This window comes from Lissotriton vulgaris, chromosome 1_1 (assembly GCF_964263255.1).
Source record: "Lissotriton vulgaris chromosome 1_1, aLisVul1.2, whole genome shotgun sequence".
NCBI lineage: Eukaryota > Metazoa > Chordata > Amphibia > Caudata > Salamandridae > Lissotriton > Lissotriton vulgaris.
In genome coordinates this window covers 604,228,664-604,245,784 of record NC_141685.1, presented here as the reverse complement: position 1 = coordinate 604,245,784, position 17,121 = coordinate 604,228,664, and the positions used below count along the sequence as shown (strand labels likewise).

Below are 17,121 nucleotides of genomic sequence, written 5' to 3'. Positions count from 1 at the left end.
CAGGTTCGACACTAGACAAACTACCTATAAACCCGGAACTTACAGTCACCGAAAAAAATGAACTTTTGCATACCCTACAAAAGTTCGCACCTATGTTTTCAGATGTCCCGGGACGCACACATCTAGCTGAGCACTGTATAGACACTGAACCAGGCAAGGTAGTGAAGCAGAGGGCCTACCGTATACCGGCTGCCAGGAGAGCCGATGTAAAAAAAGAAGTGGTAGATATGCTTCGACTAGGGGTCATCCGACCGTCCCGTAGCAACTGGGCTTCGCCCATTGTAATGGTGCCAAAACCAGATGGGTCGACCCGGTTTTGTATGGATTTTCGCGCATTAAATGCTATTTCTTCTTTTGATGCCTTCCCAATACCCAGAGTTGATGAATTGTTTGAGAGAATCGGGGAGTCCAGGTATATAACAACGTTAGACCTGACCAAAGGGTATTGGCAGGTACCATTTAGTGAAAAAGACAGGCACAAAACAGCTTTTGCCACGGATGATGGGCTTTTCGAATTTACTGTGTTACCATTCGGGCTCCATGGAGCTCCGGCTACTTTCCAGAGACTCATGAACACAGTATTAGCCCCACATACCAAGTATAGCTCGGTGTATCTAGATGATATTGTCATTTTCAGCAAGACATGGAAAGAGCATCTAGAACATTTTTCCAATATTCTTCGAGATCTACAAAATGCAGGTCTGCACGTAAATTCAAAAAAATCTCGTGCAGCCTTTCCCAGAGTGAAGTACTTGGGGTTCATGCTAGGAGAAGGGGTCATCGCTCCCCAAGAGGAGAAGATAAAGGCCATCACAAGTACCCCTTTCCCGTCAACAAAAAAAGAACTTCGTGCTTTCCTGGGATTAATAGGCTACTATAGGAGGTTCATATCGAATTTTGCTGAGACTGCAGCTCCTTTGACGGACCTGCTGAAACATTCCTCCAAAAACAACCTAGGGAACTGCCCTTCCAAAGAGGCGAAAGACGCTTTTGAAAACTTAAAAACGGCCATTACCTCAAGTCCAGTCCTGATTCCACCGGATTTTGAAAAACCCTTTTCGTTGGCTACAGATGCCTCTGATGTAGGGATAGGTGCAGTGTTGTCGCAAACAGACGACGAGGGGATTGAACACCCCGTTCTCTTCATCAGTCGAAAATTACACCCGAGGGAATGCAAGTATCCAACGGTGGAAAAGGAATGTTTGGCGATCCGGTGGTCTGTGGACAAGTTGAGGTATTATCTTGAAGGGAAACCTTTCACTCTCTTTTCAGACCATGCTCCGCTACAGTGGATGCAGAGGAACATGTCGCAAAACTCCAGGGTGTTGAGGTGGTTTCTGTTCCTTCAGCCGTTCTCTTTCCATATAGTCCACCGGAAGGGGGTCCAGAATGGTAATGCCGACTTCTTGTCGAGGACTCCTATTCTCCCCGATCGGGAGAATCCTAGGGGGGAGCAGTGTAGCAGGGTCGGGCTACGTGAACGCGAGGAATGGTGGAACCCTGACTGTGTCCATGACTGTGACTCTTCTAATCTGCAGACGGCAACTTTGAAGAACGAGTGGGAGGCAGAGCAGCCCGAAGAAGCGTACTCAAGTCCCTTTAAGTGGGAGGGCGACGACTACCAGGAAGATCGGCCTTCTGCTGACGTCGACAGCTCGGATTGGTTGAAAGCAGGGGAAGCCCTGTACACTGTGTGTGACGACATCGGGAAACCAACGGACGGAGGACGCGAAGCACACCGAGGACGAGAAGCAGACGGAAAGCGGGGAGAAAGCCGAGGACGAGAAGCAGACGGAGAACCGGGAGAAAGCCAAGGACGAGAAGTAGACGGGAAGCCCGGAGGCCAACGGTCCTGCGAGTCGCCGTGCCATACTCCCGGGGGAGGAGTATGGCTTAACCAGGTACGGCGGCGTTGGGCAGCCTGGGTGGGGAGAAAGAGCGCCCCGTGCGAATAGTGTGCATAGTGTGAAAAGTCCCTTGTACGTTCTACTCCTTGTGTTCCCTTCCTACCTAAATCTTCCGTCTTCCCCTCTACTGTTACCTTTTCTCTTACCGCACTATTACCCTAAGTGTTAACACGCGTTCACGCCAGAGAGTTTGTAAATACACCGGTGTCCCTCACACTCCCGGGAATCCTATGGGTGCAAAACGTATCGGGTTTAGTAACTAACGGCCTCCCTCTGTCCATTCTCTTCCATGTTACCGGACCGGGAGACAAGAAACATCTATCAGCCGTAGTACACCTGGAGTGGTCCCGACGCTGAATCATCTTGCGTGCCCTGAAAACTACCAGCTGTAAACACTGCGTGTCCCGAAGACCTCCAACACGGATAAGATTGAGTTTGCCAGGGAAAGACTTACGTTTCGCACCAAGAGAACGTTAAAAATAAAACCCAGTTTGAAACGATATACGGGTCAAGTGTCTGTTGAGCCTGTTGTTACCACTGTGAGTGTTCCTAGCCCTCCTGTCCCGGCTACATAGGGTTAACACGAAACAAAGCCCCGGGCCCAGATGGAACCGCCCGGGATCTCTTCCTGAGCAACACGGACCTTTGGGCCCCAATGGTAATGAGAGTATTGAATGCAGCCATCAAAACGGGCCTGCCGAGATCATGGTCCACTGCGGTGATTGTCCCGATTTACAAGAAAGGCTGTAGGGACAGCCCGCAGTGTTATAGACCAATCTCGCTCATCGACGTCTCTGCCAAGGTACTGGGGAGGGCACTCCTTAATCGCCTACTGGATTGGACTGACACCCATAACATTCTGGTGGATACCCAGTATGGGTTCAGAACGGGGAGATCAACCACCGATCAGTGCCTCAACCTGTACCTGCTCACTGCCAAGTACACTAAAGCGTCTGAAGGTACCATATATATGGGGTTCATGGACTTAGCAGCGGCGTTTGACAATGTTAATAGAGCCAAACTATGGTCGATCATGCTCAACCTGGGAATTGACCCGGATCTTATCAACATCCTGAGGGAACTTCATTGGAACACCACTGCCAGGGTCCGCTACAGCGCGGGGGGGTGAGTACCGATCCCTTCCTGTGCTCGGGCGGGGTTAGGCAGGGGTGTATCCTGGCACCTTTTTTGTTTTCCCTCTATGTAAACGGCCTGGAGAGCGACCTAATAGCACTAGGAACTGATTGCCCAAAGGTGGGCTCACGTCACCTGCCAGTACTCTTGTATGCTGATGACGCCGTCCTCCTAGCCCGGACGGTGGTCGGACTGCAACTCCTAATCAAGGGTTTCGCAGATTTTATGCGGAAATTGGACCTATCTGTAAATATGACAAAATCCTTTATTATGACAGTGGGGAAGAAACCTCAGAAGAAATTCGTATTTAAACTAGGGGATCATGTTCTGGACAGAGTTAAAACATTCCCATATCTGGGTCTCTTATTCGATGAGAAGCTGAAGTTCGCCCCGTTGGTAGAGGAGAGGGCGAGGAGACTTGTCTCAGCAAATGGAGCCATTTCAAACTTTGCTCGTCGAATGGGAAGGTGGTCCCCTGAGCAGGTGTTGACTTTGTACAGATCAGTCAGCATCTCAAAAACCATTTACGGATCTGAAGTCTGGGGCTTCAGAGATGCTCAATTAATCCAAAGTGAGGAGGAGAAATTTTTAAAAAAACTGTTAAAACTTCCGCTGCGCACCTCCGCTGCAGTAACACACTGAGACCCATACTGGCCTGGATCAAAATTTGGCTAAACCCCAACGCGGAACTATCCAGACAGATTATCCAGGATTGTTTGACGAAAGAAAAATGCCTCCAAATCCCCTGGCTGAAATATATTAAAGATACCCTGGGGGAAATAGATGAACAAAGATTATTTTTGGACCCATCCCTGGTGGACATATATACCAGTCACTCGGTACAAGGGCAATTGCTGGATAAATTTGGTGGCAGGAGGAGGGAGCTTGACTCTATTAAATCCTCCGTAGTTGCTCACTCGCTAGTCTCGAATCAAATTGGCATGGAACCTTACCTCTTTTTATTGTATAGTCAGCATGAGAGGTTTTTAATGACTCGTTTTAGGCTCAATTTGTTGCACCACAATCTAGCTCATCCATCAGGGTTTACTCCAACAATTGAGCAGAAGGGTGCCTGCGGCTGCGACAATAGGTCTCCGCAGGACACCCTTCATTTTGTATTATTGTGTCCTTTTTTTAAAATACCTCGACAAAGATTTTTAGTAGGGGTTTTAAAAGACTCAAAAATCACCCATGCCCAATCTGCTTTACTGTTTCTGCAAAGAGCCACTGAAATGCGAACCCTATGTGCTATTATAACTTTTCTTAAAATTGCTTTTAAACTGAGAAACACTATGGGCTGTTGAAATTGGGAGTCAAGGAAGATATTTATTATGTGATGAGGGGCTCTTGTATCTCATCTGCACTTTGGTCCTACTACTTACAAAAACCCTTCTTTTAAAAAAGTGAGGCCCCTTTTCTTTCCTTTTTTAAACGATATGTTGTTAAGAAAGTTTGTGATCATGTTTTTTTTACTGTGATGTATTTTCATGATGGTTTTTAACCTTCGAAATAAATAAACAAACTAAACTAAACTAAACTGTAGCATCAAAATAGTACATGTAGCACACAACCAGTAATTACTGGTAAAGGTAAGTACCTCCTACGCAACCCTAACCACCTTAGGAATATCACGCAGGGAACTAGGACCTACTAGCAGGACCTATGGAAGGAACAACAATCACCTATATTACATAGCATAGGGAAAGAAGCAAAACACATGATGCATGAAAACATTCAGAGGTGTAGATAATAACAATTGCGCAGAAATCACATAAGGCAAATACATCATAACTTGCGCAAGGTGCACATAGGCACAACACTAGAACTGTCCCTCAGGCCAACTGGCCCCTCAAGGGCTGAAATGCCCTTAGTCCAAAATGTCAGGGCAGGCTGCGCAGGCAGCCAAGAAGAAACCTAAACGTGGCAACTGCCCACTAAGTGCTGGGCAGCTGGAAATACTGATGGGGCCAACGTTGGAGCCTCGTGGGCTCAAGAACAACAATGGGGCCAAAGCACTCGTGACCCCAAGAGCCTTGTGGCTCTAAACAAACAGAATGGCATTCCAAAAACAACAAGGAGGGCCAACCTCAACGTGTGAGCCTCGCAGGCACTGGATACACAGAATGGCCCTAATGAGCCACCTCTGGGGACTCAGAGTACGAAATGCCAAAATGCCCCCGAGATCGTTTGGGCGGCCCTCTTCCAACTGGGGCCTCTCAAAGTGAAAGGAAAATGCCCCCTGAGCTGGGAGACCGGAGCAACACTCGCCGGCTGGTCAGGGACGCTGTACGGGAGCTCCCTCTCCTCGGGGCTCCTGCGGTGTCCTGGTGCTCGGGCGGCTCTCCTCCTGGGCTGCGGCCGGACTCTTTTTTTGGTGCGGGCTCTCCTCTCCTCACGGGAGCCTTGCGAGCACTGGCAGCCTTCCTCCTTCCGCCAGCATGTCCCAGCGTGGGGTAGGCTCCCGCCTGGGCTTCCTGTTGTCTGCTCATCCCGCCCCCGGCCTGCCTGACTTCCGGTTCAGGCGCCGGGCGGTGGCAGGGACAAACACGGGCACGGTTTTACGGGGTATGTGAGGGGTGGCACCCTCGGAAGTGGAATAAAAGCGCTACTAAGCGCATGGGGGGAAAGTAAAACGCTCCCAGCGCTACAAGTAAAATGCGGCGCTATAAGTGAAATAAAGCGCTCTCAGCGCTAGGCAGGGAGTCACAGCGCTCCCCAGCGCTGAAGGACAAGAGAAAAGCGCTCTCAAGCGCTAGGGGCAAGGATAAAGCGCTCCCAGCGCTACAAGCAAGATAGAGCTCCAGCCAAGGTCTGGAGGCAGGCAGGGGGGGCAAGGCTGGGCCCAGAGCCAACTCACTGGGCCTCCAGGCAGGGGGGCAGTCCAAGTGGCGGTCCTCCTGGCGCCCAGCAGCAGCAACAGCCCCCCTCAGACACGATCCCGGAAGAGAACAAATTGCAAAGGGACACAGCCCCTTTTTATACATTGAATTCCTTTGTCTTGCTTCAGGGTGAGGGGAAAAACCAGTCGCAGCTGGTTTGTGAGCACTCTTGATGTGCTCAGCCTCTCACTCTATTCACTGGCAGGACTAGGGACATTATACGCACCACAGGGGGTGGAGCCAGCATTGTGTGGGGGAAGCCCAGCCCTGTTCAGGACCCAGGTGCACCCCTCCCTCACATCACTCATGCTAATCTCCGCACTCACCACCAGGCAGACCTGTCCAGACTCCTGGAGCCAGGCTCACCAGCCAGCTCCAGCCAAACACACGCCAGCACACTCACTGCACACACTCACCAATGTCTAGAAGTGGCACTTCCACACTAGACACATACACGCCACATACATCATTGTGAAGCATTCAATCTCACGAGTTCGCACATACCAAACTCGAGCCTGCACTCCCCACACATCAGGAATTAACATGGACACAAACATTCCCCATGCATTCCTATGGGAGGGCAGGCCAGCCTCACTACATGCACTCACTTTACTCTGGGACATAGGGAAAAAGTGCGCAGAGACCAAAAATCACTAACACAGATCACATATTAGAATCAAAAAGATTAGGGGTGAACCTGCCAGAAGGGCCAAGTCCAACACCCACCAACTAAGACAAAAATGCCTGCATATTAGGGTTATTTCCTTTGTATTTTTGAGAAATAACCCAGCACATTAGGAATCTTGTCCTAAAATAAAAACCTTGCTGAGTGGTTAGTGCATGACTTGGCAGGCCATGCAGCAAAAGAGCTCCTGCCGTTTCAGTGAGAGCATTTCCCCAAGAAATTGCATACTGTGGAGATGAGTAGTTTCCAATAGATAAGGTCTGTAGAGGGGAAGGAGATGGGGGCGGGGCTTGAGGGCCCACCCACTGGACTTTTAATTACCCTCTGTACCAGAGCATGGCCAGAGAAAGGCTTCCTTCTGATACCTATTTTAGAAGTTGAAATAGGCATCAGTCGAGTCGAGTGCTCGTCATAGGGAAAATTAAGGATAATAACCCATTGCCTTAAGAGAGCTGTGGCTTCCAGACTATCTACAAATGTATGTCAAATTAACCAGAATGCTCTGACTTAAGTGGGTTGGAGACTATTTCCGGTCAAATTCTGCCAAATGTAAGTGATAGAAATTTGGTCGGTCCAATTGTCAAATTGCCACCTGAATTTGAATTGATAGAAATTTGATTGGTTAAACTGTCAAATTGTCACCTGAATTTGAAAAAGTTACACATGGAAAAATGTTTGGTGAAGAGAGCCTTAAAAATATGCACCCAGGATTTTGCTCAGAAGGTTGGCTAAAAGCAGTGCTTAATTTGTTCTGGTGTTTTCTGGAGCTTGGTAGTGGCACTTATTTTTAAATACAGCACATATTTATGGAGTTACTTTACATGGGTGACTTGCTCACCGTGGCACTGGAATCAAGATTTTATTAATTTTTACCTTATTTTTCTAAATTGGTGTGTGGATTTTTCATGTGTTGTGTTTTCACTTTGTTACTGTTTGTGGTCTGCCTAAATACTTTACTCATGACTGACTGCTTTTGTGCCAAGTTACCAGAGGATTAAGCACAGGTTGATTTAGTAACTTTGGTGGTTCACACTGACAAGGATTATGGTTGTTGCTTGAGTGGCATTTCACCCCCATCAAGCAATAAACAAGTTTCCACCCTGACAAAGCAGTATAAATGGATGAATAGCTAGAGATAGACAGAGAGATAACACCTATATTGTGCACAGCTATCTAAGAAATCTCCAGGTGCTCATCAAATTAAATATAAATGAACTGAGGAAGTGAGCAAGTGAGAATCATTGGGAAATAAAGAGGTATAGAGAGACCTGTGAATAAAAATGAAGGGAGAAAAAAGTGAGAAGGAGCAGTCAAACACAAATGTTCCTTCCAGTGGATAAAGTCCTTTCTCACGGAAAGAACTCAGGCAGTACGTCTTGGGAGCTATACTGCTCCGAATCAATTCACGTCTTGTGGGGCACATCAGGGCTCCTCTCTCTCCCCACTACTGTTCAACCTTTACATCAGACCTCTGATTCACTCTCTCAAAGCCAGGGGAACCACTGTCTTCAACTATGCTGATGATCTGCAGCTTGTGTTCTCGCTGAGGTCTCCTAGCGCTGTGGCTGAATTTCAATCCACAATGCGTCACATTCAGCATTGGATGGAGGAGAATCCGTTGAAGCTCAACCCTGGCAAGACAGAGCTGGTGCAACCTGGGAAGAGCTCCGCACATTGGGGATCTCATTTCTGGCTGGCCGAATTAGGCTCACCCCCAGTCCCCTCACTATCTATAAAGAGCCTTGGGGTAACTATAGACTCCGATCTTACTCTGAGAGGACAGGTGGGCAGCGTGGTTTCAACCTGCTTTTTCCAGCTGCTTAAAATCAGGAAAATCTCACATTTTTTATCCTTCTCAGCCTTGGTTCAAGTGATCATTGACCTGGTTCTTTCACGCCTAGACTTTTCTAACTCCCTGTACACTGCCCTCCTTCAGGGCCTGCTTAACCACCTCCAAATGGTACAGAATCAGGCGGCAAGACTGATCTACAAACAACCGAAATGGCAATCGGCCAGGCCTTTACTGGTCAAACTACACTGGCTGCCTATAGTACATTGTGCCATTTTTAAGACAGGCTGCATAGTCTTCAAAACTTTGCACGGTACGAGCACTAAATTTCTTAACAGTCAGATCACCCAGCAAGCCCCTATACGTAACCTCCGATCTGCACACCTGCATCTTCTTACCATCCCCATCATCAAACTAAAAAGGCAGGGTGGTTGTACGTTTTCCTACTTGGCACCCAGGCTCTGGAATTCATTCCCACTCCTAGTTAGGAACTTCAACAACCTGCTGGGCTTCGGAAAGGCCTTGAAGACATGGCTTTTCGTGCAACCCTATTAATTCTGTACTGGGCTCTCAACATTCATTCAATTAGCGCCATGAAACCTTTGGTGACCGTGCGCTTTATAAATTCTTCCTAACATAACATAACATAGAGTGGCAGGGAGAGAGCCCTTAGCAAGAGTAAAAGGGAAGGAGTATGCAAGATAGAAAGGGGGAGAGCAGGTGTTGGAGGGAGAGAAATTGACAGAGAAAGAAGAAAAGGAGAAAGAGAGGGGAAACAGTGAAGGGGGATGAGAAATGGGCAAGAGAATAAGAAAGTAATAATAGAGACAAAAGTAGAAAGTAGAGAGAAGAAAGAGTTGAAAAGAGAATATGAGATAGACAGATGAAGGAAGAGAGCAAAACTTAGGGAGGGGTGGAAAAGCGAGAACAAGTGAATTAGAGGGGAATTATGGTTTTATAATGTACTTGATTCAGCATAATAATTATAAAAACACACCTACAGAAGTGCAATGGATGGTGATAAGCCCTAGCATAAGTATTGAAATATCTACAGTAGTGCAGATTCAAAGCGAATTACTTATAGTAAAACACATGTGGTACCATTTTTCATTTGCGCTATTTCATGCTTTTGGTGAGGAGTTTAGGCACAGCTTGCTGCCTTTTGGTACCTTTTGTAAATTATTACGACAGCAAGTTTCTACAGGTAATATTGTGTGTTAGAACTGGGGTTCTCTAGTTGGCAGAGGTAGGTACCCTTGACCAAATAGGGACCCTTGCTTTTAGTCAGAGAAAGGGGATTACACTCCTGGATAACCCCTCCTCACCCCCTTGGTAGCTTGGCACGAGCAAACAGGCTTATCTCAGAGGCAGTGTGCATAGCATTTGTGAACACATACAGTAATACAGTGACAACACTGCAGATGGATACCACACAGGTTTTATAAAAATAAGTATTCTTTATATAGACTTAACACAAGACCAGAGCGACAAAAATACACAATACTGTAATCACAAATAATACTTCAAGATGGTGGAAACAGCTCAAAAATAGGTTATTCACATGAAAGCAGTCTTTGCCGACAGATAACCCCAATTGGAGTTATCTCAACATCGAGGCCAAAGAATTCCCAAAGTAGGGCGCTGAGCACGAGGTTCGAGGCATCGGCCCCTGAGTCAAAACAGACCTACAAATAACAGTACCTTGGAAAAGCAAAAACAAAGACAGCTTACAGCGTTGGAGAGATGCAGCGTTGTTGTCGCTATGCGGCGTCGGTTCCTTGCTTCGAGGGAGGTGATGTGTCAGGTCCTTGATGCTTGCGCAAAGTAGGGGAGTCGTCTGTTTCTTACCGGAAAGGAGCTGATGTCACAATGGCGCCAAAACCACGGTTCCGTAAGATGTCACAATGTTGATGGATTCTTGACCACCCACATCGAGGATTGGCTGCGTGATTATGTCGGCTTCGGAGTCGATGCAGCGCAGCAGCAGGCATCAGGCCTACGTCGCAAGTCGGAGCAGTGCTCACGGCTTATGGCAGGTTACGATGTTGCTCGCTGTCGTCGATATAGCAATTTCCTTCTGTAGCAACTAGAACTTTAAGTTCCAGATGCAGGCAAGCAGTAGGGGTGAAGTCTTGTATCCTTTAGGCAGGAGGCAAGCTCAAATTCAAGCCCTTGGAGAAATATTCTGCTAGATGACGAAAGTTCCTTAAAACTTCCTTCTTCTTTCCTTGGCAATGAAGAAACCACTGCAGGCCAACCCAGCAAACAGCACTCTGGCAGAGGGGCAGTACAACGTCCTGCAGCTTCCTTGGTTCTTCTCCTTGGCAAAGGTTTCTCTTGTTTCCCCAGAAGTACTGGGGTCTAGAACCCCACTATTTATATCAGTAAATCCTTTGTCCTGTGAAGTTAGAGGGTCCTGTACCAAGTTCAAACCAGTTCTGGGTGCATTATGCCAAGATACAACTTCTTCCTTTGTCAGTATGGGCCAGGGTCCTCAGACACACCACAGGAGGTGGAGCCAGCATTGTGGAAGGCAGGCACAGCCCTATTCAGGGCCAGGTGCTACTCCTCCCACCACTCTACATGCATTTATGTCTATTCAGCCCTGTTCTGCCACACCCTGTCTCCTGGAGTCTCCCCAGCCCATGTAATTCACAAACCAGACATGCAATATACAACCAAGCAGAGGCAGGCTGGATGGTTAGGCAAGAAAATACCTACTTTCTAAAAGTGATATTTTCAAACACTGAATGTTAAAACCAACCTCACTAAAAGATGTTTTTATTATTCTGAGTTCAGGCATACTAAACTCAATGTTCTACCATGTTCCCTGGGTCAGTTAGGATTATAAAATGTTATAATCAAACTGCCCATTCTGGCCTATGGGGACAGGTAGCCTTGCAATAGTGAAAAACGAAGTAGGCTGTAATTCACTATCAGGTCATGCCACACACATCAGGGCACGTCCTACCTCTTACATACAATGCACCCTGCCCATGGGCTTACCTTAGGGGTGTTTGATATGTAGAAAAGGGAAGGTTTAGGGTCTGGTAAGTGGGTGCACTTACCAAGTCGACATGGCAGTACCAGACTGCACACTGGCTCTGCAATGGCAGGTCTGAGTTACACGTTACAGGCTACTTCCGTGGGTGGCACAATCAGTGCTGCAAGCCAACCAGCAGCATTTGATTTACAGGCACACATGGTGCACTATACTAATGTCTGACAAGTAAATCAAATAAGCCAATCATAGAGTCACTAATCAATACATCAATAAAACATAAGGAGCACTTGCACTGTGGCACTGAATAGCAGTGACACAGTGCCCAAATCATCTAAAAACAGCAAACAGATTAAAAACAGCAAACAATGGCAGGGAGACTCAGGTCAATGGTACCAGGTCTTACAATGGGTGACAGCACTGTTTTTGCATTATTGTTGTGCGACGTTTTGTTGTGATGTATTGTGTTTTTGTGCTGCATTATGGCAATGTAATGATATCCAAATATACAGTGGTTGTTGTCCTGGTTCTGTGTTGACTCTTAACTGTATTGGCATGTTACTTTGCATATGTTACTGTGCTATGCTCTGCTATCCACTTTAGATATGACAATAAATGCTGCATCATTTCCAGTCAAAAGGAACACGTGCCGTTAAAGTTCCTTCTAGAAGCCACTGTTTATCACTATATGCAGCAGTAAAATAGTGGTACTCAGGGTCTTCAACTATTTAAGCCCTTGCAGTGCTCATTTTATGTGATAGGACCCTATACATTAATCAGGATCTGTAGAAAGAGATTTTGCATTCATTAAGCACTGAGACAGTAGTGCTTACAATGAGAGCTTTAAGTGAGCCGGGTCTGTCCGCGTCTCAGGCCTGGTAGTAGTTAAAAATACACATTAAAACAGGTCCCTATTTAGGCCCTTTATGTATTTCCTTAACTTTACAGACCAAAATGCTGATTGATTTCTGAAAAATGAAAGTTAAAAACTTTAAGGTAATATATGCCCACAATTTAGTTTCTTTTTATATTTCACATGTTTTACTTAATCTTGCATTCCCTAAAATTGTAAGCTCTTTCTAGATGTTGTGATCCTGTACTTTTTCGTGCAGCATATTGCTCTTGTATAGCATGTAGTGAGCGCCCTCCAGGTGTTTGTTAGGGGCCACGACTAAGAGGCCTGAAGTCTTAGGCTGATGGCAGGTCAAGTTTCTCTCAATGCCTGTCAGTGTGTCAAAAACATTTTAAGAGTACGTGGTCATCCAATCCTTGTCCCCTCTGCAGACCACACAGAGGAATGATCACCTCTTGCAGTTGCAATTGTGATTTTATGCAAATGTTTATGAAGGAGGTAAACAGTTGGCAAAATATTGACAATGAGAAAGATAAAGACCATGCAATGCTTACAAGTGACTGGGTGCGTTGTTCATTTGATGGTGGTGAAGTGAAGGACATGCAAGGAAGTGCATTCAGGTGAGAGCGAAAAGAAGGTACTCAAGATGAAAGAGATGAAGTGTAAAATATGCAGGTGGACAAGACGTGGATAGAATATTGGCATACATGCCTAACATACAGTGAACATAGCCAGAGTGACTGAGACACTCACGTTAATTCAGTCTCATAATTTCAGAATTAAAACATTTTCAATATTTGTATAACTAAATCGTTGAAACTCATTTATCTTAAATAGCTAAGGACCATTGACAGGGCCAATAGCCCTGGCTGCTTTTAGAGGTATGTCAGTTGCATTATGTATCTGGCTCAATAATAGAAAGCTCAGAGAGGAACCAAAATACCAGCTGGGAGGCACTCTATGGAAATCAGAGATATTTAGTTTACATGGTTAAGCCACACCTCTAATTGCAAAGGCCACACACCCTTTAAATACCCCACAATTTTGTCATCCCACTTTAAGATCTGCTTTCAGGAGTACACTGGATACTGTGGAAACTGTGAAAAGACTATCCCCCGTAGCCTTGCTTGGTCTGTAAGATAAGGGGGGTGTGAGCTTCAACTTTTCCTACAATCAGGCCAGCATATAATGTTTAAGTCCATTATATGACATGTAGGGTGCATGAGAGGGGCCGAAGGAGCATTGGAAAGGAAGAATGCAGTCTGGTAGGAGCACTAAGAGAGAAAACACAATATTTTGTCAAATAATCAACATTTTTGAGGACTTTCAAAACAGAGAGTGAGAGTATGTGTTTTTGTCTGCTTGTATGCAAATATTCCTGCTGAAATCCGACTGCATCTCACAAAACCCGACTGAAAGCACCCATACCCAACTATTTATCTGAAGATACATTTGTTAGAGGGGTCGAATACCCCAACCCCCCTCCCTGAAGCTACACCTATGCATAGCAGTTGTTGTATTTTTGCCGTTACCTTAATGTTTTCTATGATAGAATAATTCTCGGGCACTGCCGGGTGAATTCCGATAAGCAGGTCTTCGTAGCCAGAGCCGTTCAGCCACACCCCAGAGGTCTGCACTGAGGACAGCCATGCCCAGAGCAGAGTTAGGCTCTTCCAGCACTGCATGGCGGGGCTCTGCAGCCTGGCCTCAGTTAGGATGGGCGCTGATCTGACATCCTACACATGTCTCTTCTTCCGCCTAAACTCGAACAAAAGGGCAGCTTCACGCAGGACTTTGAATCGGCTGCTTATGGCATAGCAACAATGCTCTGGTGCACAGAACTGATAAACCTCTTGCCAAGCTGACTAGTTAAAAATTAACCTGCAGCGGTAGTGAATGCATATTCAAGTATTGATAATATGGGATTAATCTATGCTCTCATCTGCTATGATTCAATATCATATTATAGCAAACAGTTTTTTATTGTGTGAATAGTGAATAATTGCTAATTACACTTTTCAGATAAACTATAATAGGTGAACTAGCACACAGCAACTGCACGATGAAAACTGAACGCAGAGAAACAAGCATCTGCTTTATGCTTTTTATGGCGTTTAAAGCACTTGTTCCATTCAGCATCACTTACATGTGGTAAATTCAATCGACATGCTTTCAGATAATCAGTAGTCACTGAGCGCCATATAGGAAGAGCATCGTCACAAGTCTCCCTTATCATGATGGTTAGTTCACTCATTAACTTGACAGGATTATAGGGATAGAGACGCCTCAATAATTTACCTAATTCAATATATTCGAAATATTATATTTTCTTTGCTGTTGCCTTGGTTTTTAGTACCTGCTATGGCCCATTACTTTGTCAAATTTGAATGTATATGGATTGAGGTAGGCAGATGAGGCCATTGAATGAGAGTCATAATGTTCCATTCCTGTGCTGTCCTTCTGAAAGATATTATTTGAGGTTTATTGGTCCACCAGAAATTACTAAGAACTATTGTTCCAGTGGGGGGTGGAGCTAGCTCGGAAGCGTAATGGCCGCCTGAGCCCGGAGCTCCATGAAGCCATCCGACAATCCTGCAATTATCCTTCAGCTAAAGCGGTGTTGCGGGATACCAATTTGCCCCCACGGCAACTAAAGGGGTCCGAAGGCAAAAGGGAGTGGCATCTGCCTTCTGGCTAACAGGAGAACGGAAGTGATAATACCCTGTTTGTTTGCGGCAGGTGCCCAAAGCCACAATGGGCAAAGGAGACAAAACTCAATCTAAGTTGGCGTTTGAGCAAAAAAGATCCAAATCGAAAGACCCTGGAACTGGCATGAGTGCTGGGGTGCTGCCGCCAACGCAGGAGAACACCGAAGAAGACATACGGTCCATCCTCAAATCCATGGAACATTCACTACAGAGCGGCATCACCAATTTCCGAACTAAAATGGGCGCTTTAACCTATAGGATGGACAGAATGGTGGAGCGCCTAGATAAGCACGCCGAGCGGTTGGACATGTCCGACAGGCGCCTGACAGAGGTTGAAGAGGCGCACACTACACTGAATGCTGATCATAAGCAAATGAGGAAACTCATGCGTATCATGCAGGAGAAGACGGAAGACACAGAAGCACGTTCCCGATGCTGCAACCTGCGAATCGTGGGCCTTCCCGAATCGACAGCCACAGGCAATATGAAACAGTTCATTGAAAAATTACTTGTCCAGCTGCTGGGGGACGACGTCTTCTCGGCGATGTTTGTAGTGGAAAGAGCGCACAGGGCTCTGGGGCCTTCGACTGCCGCCGGGAGCTGCCCCGCGCCCGATCATAGCTAAACTGCTTAACTATTGCGATCAGGATGCGGCTCTTCGTATTGCCCATGACAAGAAGAATTTGAGGTATGAGGGGTCGGAACTCTCTTTATATCCAGATTTTACTGCTAGAGTGCAGGAGCCCGTAGACACTTTGTGCCACTGAAGAGGCAACTCCGAGAGAAGGAGGTGGACTGCGCCATGTTGTATCCTGCGAAGCTACGGGTAAATCGGCAGGGGAGATCTCACATCTTTACAGACCCTAAAGTCTTAGAACAAGCTATCAAGAACTGGGCGAAAGAGCGGAAGAACAGTCCAGGACAAGAACAGCAGGACGTGTCCGAAGAGGCTGCGCTGGAGGAACAGGACTGATAGGTGCAACAGACGCTGTTGGGTAATGTGTGGATATAATAGGCTGCGCTGAGGGGGGCACTACGTTACCAGGTAGGAGAGATGAAGAAAGTACTCAATGTGAAGCCTGCTTGAGAAGAGTACTTGCTAAACAGAGACTTGTGACTTGGAGGAGGCTTCGATTATTAGTAGGGGTCGCTGGGTGTTGGTTGGGACTACCACATGTTGATGGAATTCACTCAGTAGTGAAGGGTCTGGGGGGTTGTGGGGTAGCCACAAGGACAGTAAGTCGGATTGTTATTTTGCAATATGTTGTGGGGGCGTGTATGTTGATTTGAGGGGATTTGAGGATTTATAGTCTAAGCTGGAAATATGACTGGGATGGCACACGAGGGTAGGGCCAGTTCCTCTGATTGTTGGTACTTATTAGAGTAGGTAACGTTGGGCTATCTCCGCTCACACGTGCCTTGCACTGTTGTTGTTTTTCCACTGGAAGGGTTTTGGGACAGGGCGGGTGTTGGGGACAGGGATTTGACTTACACGCGGACATGTTGGCGGAGGTCTGCTGTGGGAGGGGGTAACGGAGGGGAGGGGTAGGTGGGGCGGGGGTCGTTACAGCTGTTGGGTGTTCCTTAAGTGTAAGCACGTCAATGCCCACATTTGCTCACTTCACAATAAGTCTTGTTTACTTGGATAATGGTACGTGATCAGCAGGAGGAGCGGGAGCGAGATACAAATGTTGACATGGAATGTTAGAGTTCTAAACGATCACCTTAAACTCCGAAAGGTGTTGAGTTATCTTCACAGGCAGAATATCGATTTGGCTCTCCTGCAGGAGACACATCTGCCGAAAATGAACCCCATGTTGAGACATAGGGAGTTGGATGGTAATGTTAGCGCATCAGGATTTACTATGCATGCCAGAGGGGTACTAAATTGGGTCAACCCGAGGTCATCCCTTAACCTTACATTGCTCAGAGAGGACCCGGAGGGTAGATATGTCATGTCTAAATGTACGGATCAGGGGCTAGACCTGCTGGTGGTGAACATATATGGTCCTAACTTTGACTGCCCTGAGTTCTTTGGAGACATAGTCGGAATCATTGCGCAAGGCGGGATGTTAAGGTACTATGGGGAGGGGAATTCAACTTGGTGAGAGATCCGGACATGGATAGATCGGTGGGCCCGGCTAGGAGCCCGGCTGCGGCAGCAA

General features: G+C 46.6%; 1 protein-coding gene across 1 annotated transcript in view; it reads right to left on the bottom strand.

Moving 5' to 3' along the window:
* LOC147747552 (calcium-activated chloride channel regulator 1-like) overlaps window positions 1–14,115 on the bottom strand; it is a 371,942-nt gene extending 357,827 nt beyond the window's left edge. The window contains exon 1 of the mRNA XM_086954114.1: window positions 13,781–14,115. Coding sequence (XP_086810240.1) covers window positions 13,781–13,933 — 153 coding nt within the window. The 5' untranslated portion in view covers window positions 13,934–14,115. The remainder of the gene's footprint in view (window positions 1–13,780) is intronic.
* Between the last annotated feature and the right edge of the window lie 3,006 nt (window positions 14,116–17,121).